The sequence below is a fragment of the Aspergillus nomiae genome (assembly GCF_001204775.2).
Source record: "Aspergillus nomiae NRRL 13137 chromosome Unknown contig00674, whole genome shotgun sequence".
In the NCBI taxonomy this organism is placed as follows: Eukaryota; Fungi; Ascomycota; class Eurotiomycetes; order Eurotiales; family Aspergillaceae; genus Aspergillus; species Aspergillus nomiae.
Genome location: NW_015378729.1, coordinates 1 through 6,899, shown reverse-complemented (window position 1 = coordinate 6,899; position 6,899 = coordinate 1). Strand labels below are relative to the sequence as shown.

General features: G+C 49.2%; 2 protein-coding genes across 2 annotated transcripts; one reads left to right on the top strand and one right to left on the bottom strand.

Moving 5' to 3' along the window:
- Positions 1 to 291: 291 nt before the first annotated feature.
- ANOM_011723 (uncharacterized protein) lies at positions 292 to 1,278 on the bottom strand (the record flags this gene model as incomplete). Its single annotated transcript, XM_015556979.1, has 1 exon — positions 292 to 1,278. One exon carries the CDS (start codon positions 1,276 to 1,278, stop codon positions 292 to 294), a length of 987 nt encoding a protein of 328 aa, XP_015401095.1.
- A 1,588-nt stretch (positions 1,279 to 2,866) lies between these two features.
- Positions 2,867 to 6,899, top strand: ANOM_011722 (C2 domain protein; the record flags this gene model as incomplete). Its single annotated transcript, XM_015556978.1, has 5 exons — positions 2,867 to 3,184; positions 3,252 to 3,287; positions 3,356 to 3,730; positions 3,788 to 5,272; positions 5,337 to 6,899. 5 exons carry the CDS (start codon positions 2,867 to 2,869, stop codon positions 6,804 to 6,806), a joined length of 3,684 nt encoding a protein of 1,227 aa, XP_015401094.1. The 3' UTR covers positions 6,807 to 6,899.

Sequence of the window (6,899 nt, the reverse complement as noted above, 5' to 3'; positions counted from 1 at the left end):
TGACACATAGTAATGGTTGGATCCACCATGGCTGGAGGAAAACCAGGAGTTTGTTTTGCAAATAATCAATAATCCACCACATTACAACAGGATGTAAGATGTAGAAATAAGTGCGAATTCTACCAATAATGGAGATATAATGATTAACAATTCAAATCATAAAACAGGAGTTCATAGCTTCAGTTACCGTCGCTTTTCATATGAGTACCATCACAGCTTACAATGCAGGATCTGAAGAGATCAGAACAGAATAATAGTAGTAACGTGCATGACTACGAACACAAATCATCTTTAATAGACCGTCCACTCACGGCTCCACCAAGCGCCCATCCCCAGCAAGAACACGACAAGGCTACCGTCGCGGACTATGTCCTGGAAGAGTTGAAGCCAAAGCATTATCCCGGCAGCTCTCCCAGTCCGACCCTTGCTCATTAACCTCGCGCCAGTCAACACCACTTCTCCCGTGGTAAAATAAAGGAATGGGTTCTGTGCAGTGGCAGGAGGTGGTGGCTGGCTACCGAAGGTGGAAACCGAAGTTCCGATGAGCATGAGCAAGTAGATCCCGACTGCGACTGCAAACAGTAGGTGCAGCATTTTCCACGTCCGGACCTCTTTCTTCTCCTCATCGGTAGGTTTGTGAGTTGCAGCTCCAAGCAGATCCGCGACAAACGGAGGGAGCCCCAGGGCAGACACGAGTTCGGCGGGTGATGGACCACCACCAGCTCCGCCACCAGCTCCGCCGCCGGCAGCTTGATCTTGCCCATTCATTCCTGCCATCAAGGTATTGAGCATTTGCATTGTGGGATCCTCCTCCTGAGGGCCCTGCTCAGAAGATGATGGTCCACCTTGGCGTAGAAGGGCGCGGAATAACTCTTGTTGTGCTTGTAGATTTTCGGGAGACTGAGGCTCGGGGTTCGACGTTGGCTGGGCTGGTGCTGATGCTGGTGTCGGTGCTGGTGCTGGTTGCGGTTGAGGCTTTTCGGTCTCTGGCGTAGATGATATCTGTGCAGGAGACTGGGGGGTTGGCGATGGCGATGGAGACGCCTCTTCACGCACTGCAGAACTGAAGTTAGCTTCCGCTCTCCGACCCCCAGAGACCAGGGTAATGAGTGCAACAGAGACAAAAGAAGGGGAGTCCGTACTGCTTGCGGGTGTACGTCCGCTGAGACTAGTAATCTTATCCAAACGCGCTGCACCACCCTCTTTGATTTTAGCTTCACGGCGCTCACGTCGGAGACGGGCTGCTCGCTGAGCTGGCGACTCATCTGGTGAAGACATTCTCGGGGATTTTGTGGATTGACTCTTTTCGATCGACGTCGAGGATTCGTGCTCACGATAAACTTCGTACTATATTGATAGGTATGTAGTACGTGCAAGATACGCTAGTACCAGCTAGTGAGTTGGCACAGCTTAGGTTATAGATAACGACGACCTGTTGCGGATGATGTTGTTGGTCTTTCGGCCACATGAAAGTGATTGATGTCAAGTCTTGGCGTTGGCTGGAACGATTCCTTTTTCCTATTCGCTAGACGTGCAATTATGGGGCTGATTAGTAAGGATAGCGGATCAAGTTCAATGGAAGATACAATGACTTGAAGGTCCAAGTAGATACCTACATAGTAATCGTAGGTAGGTACTAGGAAGGTAAGTATAGGGAGAAGCAATTTCCTGGCTTGTGTCTTGATTCAATTGGTGATATGCGAGTATATATATGCTTCTACGCATTAACTTGGAAGAATGATCTGGCTTCCTTCCCAAAAGACATTGGTATAACTAGTGCTCAAGTGACTACCTTGAAGTACAGCCGTCGACAGTTCCAATCAGGTGTAGATGGCTTCAGAATATGATCTATATATTTTCACCGTGAGATTTATACATCTGTAGCACCATAAAAGTGAATGAAGTCTCACATAAGTCGATTACCTACTAATACTGTTCTGCAGTATCGTATTATATATATTGCTTGGAAAATTGGCTACTAATTATATAGTACCACTCTTTCGATCATTTCAAGAACATATACATACATACTCCGGAGAACACGCAATCTCATCAATTCGAATGGCCGATCTTTTAATGTACAAAGAAGATTCAATAATAGATAGGCGGAGTGTGACATCATCACTCAAGGTTCGTCCCGTGCTGCGACCAGCCGGGATGTTTCACAGAGCATTCCCTTCAAAGACATTGAGCGACAACCATTCTATCTGCATTCATGATGAGTGGTCTCATATTATAACAGTCCAGAGAAAGAAAAAGCTTACTCGAACGAGGATACCAGCAGCTGTTGGCGATATCAATCGATTTCAATGGGCCAATTCATCATACTGTGTATATGCCAAGACCATCTTCGCCTTGATGAGAGACGGTCCGAATCAGTGACATCCACATGGCATCGGGAATCCTGGAGCAAAGTTAGTGCTAGTCCTGTGTATATCTTGGTGCCTTCAGCTTATATTTCTAACTTCAAGTGCGACCCTTATTTCTTGTTACTAGTGGACCGTCCATACACCTTCCAACTCCACCGGACATTGGCTGACGTTTGGGGGTTCCTCCACAATGACGTAGTTCTTGCTCTGGTAGGGCTGGACGATGCGATTACTTCACCACAGCTGCTGTTCTCACGCAAGGCACAGACTAGGTAGATCCCACTCATTGCCTTTCAAATACCCTCTCATCTTCACTTCCGTTTTAACTCAATTCCTTCTGGCTCTCTTGATTTCCGCCCAATACAGGACTCAGGGCGTCTAAATCTAGAATGAAAGCTCGGGTCGCTGTTTGACTTGCATGGTTTCTCAGTTTTGATCTTTTTTCCGCCCATCCATAGCTTCTACCAATAGACACCATTTCTAAGCCTACCGTCAGCATGGGGCCCCAAACTACTGGGAGTGATTCTCCCAAACACCACCGGGTAGGAGAACATTATGGTACACACAACCCCGTTCCCACCATTCAAAAGTTCCTAGAGCATTTGGAAAAAGACAAGCAGGACCGTAAGGCCCATGAGAAGGTTGTCACGGCGAGGGAAAAGGAGGAAGAGGCTCGTGGAGAAGCGAAGCCTCATAAGCCGCGGAAGAGACCTGGCAAAGGTAAAACCCGTATGGTTACGGACCCGACAACTGGTCGCGAGATAGAGGTCGAAGACCAGGATGCGGATTCGATGGAAGTAGTGAAGAATCCAAAGGTATGCATCTCATAATACCGTGGCTCTATGCATATCAAAACCGCTCGATTACTGAATTTTGCTGTAGTTGGTCGTCCCCAATGCCAACCTTGGAAAGCCAACGGTTAGTACCCCAGCACGAATTAGCTCTCTTATGGCTAGCCCAGACTGACCGTTCATGCAAAAATAAAGGATGTCAGGACCTCGCCAAGCCAAAGCCTCAAGGATTACAAAGAGAGTCAGGATATAACAGCCCCCCCCGACCCCATCGCAGAGGGTACTACTTCCGACGTCCCTCTCCACGGCGAAATCACGAATGTTCTCTTTCATCCAACCCCATCCATTTCCTACAAGCCTATGTATGACAAATTAGAGAAAAGAGGGACTGGACTTTGCATAGGGATTGTATTTGGAATCCTTTTTGTGGGCCGAATGTTTGGTGGCTCGCTATGGGCTCTCTTCCCCTTGGCTGCCTGCATTGCAAGTGGTGTGTGGCTGTGGGTACAAGAAGTGATTCGGAGTGGGCGAGAGATGGAATGGAGCAGCGAGCAACTCCGGGGGCAAATGGTAGGCTAAACTTCTGTCTTCGTCTGATGTTCAACGTACTAATATCTCACCCTCTAGGCTATTGCTAATCTCCTGCCTGAATCTGTTGAGTGGATGAACTCGTTTCTCGGAGTGATATGGGGCTTGATTAACCCGGACATGCTGTCGCCTGTTGCCGATACCATCGAGGACATTATGCAGGCGTCCGCCCCTAGCGTGGTTGAGAACGTTCGAATTGCCGAGATTGACCAAGGGAACAACCCTTTGCGGATACTTAGTTTGCGAGCTCTTCCGGATGAGCACGTACAGCACATTAAGGACAATGTTCGTGAAGAGAATCTCAAGAATAAAGACCCTCATGAAGCTGCTGCCATGGAGGAGGGCGGCAGTTATTATAATATAGAAGCTTCCTTTGCCTACCACGCAAAACCGTCCGGTCAAACCGCTTCGTCCAAAGCGCGCAATATGCATATGCAGCTAGTCTTTTATCTGGGTATCAGAGGCCTCTTTGGAGTTCCTTTCCCTGTGTTTGTGGAGTTGATTGAGATGGTTGGCACTGTGCGGATCAGATTTCAGTTGATGCCCGAAGCACCCTTTATGAAGGATATGACGTTCAGCCTTGTGGGAATCCCTCACATCAGAGCCGGATGTATGCCGATGTTCAAAGCTGGTGTCAATATCTTGAACCTTCCTCTCATCTCGAATTTCGTCAACTATGCCATTGGTACGGCGTGTGGTCTGTTTGCGGCTCCCAAATCGATGACAATGGACCTCAGTATGATACTCAAAGGCGACGATATTATCAAGGAGACTGAAGCATTGGGTATCATGTGGGTTCGTATCCACCGTGCAATCGGACTAAGCAAGCAGGATAGACGTGGCAGCTATGGTGGTGGTAGTGACCCATACATAAATCTTTCTTTCTCGAAGTACGGCAAGCCTATGTATTGTACAAGGGTGATTACAGACGACTTGAATCCAGTATGGGAAGAAACTGCGGCACTACTTGTGAATCCGGAACTTATCAATGCCGATGAGAACCTAAGTGTTGAGCTATGGGATTCAGATCGCAACACGGCAGATGACATCGTGGGTAAGGTTGAGCTGCCGATCCGTGAGATGATCCAACATCCAGCGCGGATGTATCCCCAAGTATCTAAGCTGCAGGGTCTCAACGAGGGCAGCGAGATGCCTGGTGAGCTACACTGGGAAGTCGGCTTCTTCGGAAAACCGAAACTGAGGCCAGAGCTAAGGACCGACGGCAAGAAGAAAGACTTACCCGAGAACCTCAGGGACAACCCTCAATTCCAAGATGATAAAGGGGTCATCACCAACGAGGAGGAGGATGCTATCACTCACACGCCACCGGACCCGCTTTGGCCTAGTGGTATTCTTAGTGTTGTGGTACACCAAATTGTGAACCTCCAACTTGCAAACATTAAGGGAAGCCGGTATCGAAAAGGAAGAGAATACGAACCGGCAAAGCCATATGGCGAGAATACGGAAGAACAGGGAGGAGATCTTCCGACCAGCTACTGCAAGATTATTTTGAATGATCAGTTGGTAATTTTCGATCCAACCTATTTCACTTAACAACAACAACTGAAGCTAATTGGTGAATCTGCAGGTCTACCGTACCCGACCGAAAGCTGTCAGCTCAAAGCCCATATTCAATGCAGGCACGGAGCGATTTGTTCGAGACTGGCGATCAGCCATCGTCACCGTGACTGTTCGGGATCAACGCTACCGAGAGCATGATCCAATTCTGGGAGTGGTCCCTCTGAAGCTATCAGAAATCCTCCAAACGAGCTCGCAGGTTACCCGATGGTACCCTCTTGATGGTGGCATTGGATACGGGCGAATTCGCATCTCTCTACTCTTACGGCATGTTGAAACTCGACTCCCTCCAAACATGCTTGGATGGGATGTCGGTACGTTCGAGTTTGCCTCAGATAAGATCATCGCGAAGAACTTCAACCATCGAGCCAAGATTAAGCTACGGACGGGTGGCAGCAGTGGCAAGATCCCACGATCCGTGGCTTCGATCGAAGGGCAGGACACTTCTTTTGACTTGACTAACGGATCTCTCCACAAGAGTGTCCGACTCCCCGTAAAACACCGTTACAGATCTCCAGTTGTGTTTGAGTTTTACTCACCAGGTAAACATGGCGCTACAGCATACGCAATCATCTGGCTCCAGCACCTGGTAGACAACGAAGATACCCCCGTCGATCTGCCCCTCTGGTCAACGAAGAACGGGAAACGACTCACCCAGAACTACATCACGGAAGAAAACTGGGAAGCCAAACGAGAGCCAGGACTAGAAGATCTCCAGATCATCGGTCGGCTCCAGTTCACATGCCGCTTCACACCCGGCATCGATGAGTCTCATGAACGGTACGTAGTGGATAATCACTCCCGCGAGACCTACGAAACATGGGAAGCGTGTATCGCCGAAGGTGTCCGGCCCCGAAGCATCTCCCTCGAGGTCCCAGAAGAAACAGAACAAATGCATGAAAGATCATTGGTCGACGGCCGCGACGTCCTGAAGCACGCCGACCCCAAAGAGCGGCGCCAATGGATCGACAAACAAGGACAAGATTGGAGCGGTGCATTCGGCAACGACCCCAGCGCATTCATGAACCACGACGGACACAAGGTCGCCGAACCCGGCCGCGACAATCCACCGTACTCCGCTGGTGGCCATTCCGTGGAGGCTGTACACCCCGAAGAAGAAGAAGAAGATGAAGAAGAAGACTCCTCCTCCTCCTCCTCCTCCTCCTCATCGAGCAGGACTGAGAACTCCACTGAACAACGACTCTCTACTGCGAATGGCTCTCAGCTATCCTCTACGGGCACTCCACCCTCCACCACCGAAGATAGTCTCGCTAGCTCAAGTAAGGAGAATAAGCACACGAAAAAGGCCAATCGACGCAGTGAGCAACGACAGCAGCGCGGCCTGATGCAGTGGAAACCAGCTCGTAACGCGGTCTTCGCGCGCAATGAGGCAAAGTTTGCGCTGCGGAAAGTGAGGAAGAGGTTCACTGGCAGTCTGACTGGCCGGGAGCCCGATATTGAAACCGAAACTGGCAATTAAAGTGCGGTGTACATGCTTACTGTATCTATATTTATCTATTCTTGACGCTTTCACGAATCATGGAATGATCTGAGCTGTTTGGTGTACGGAGTG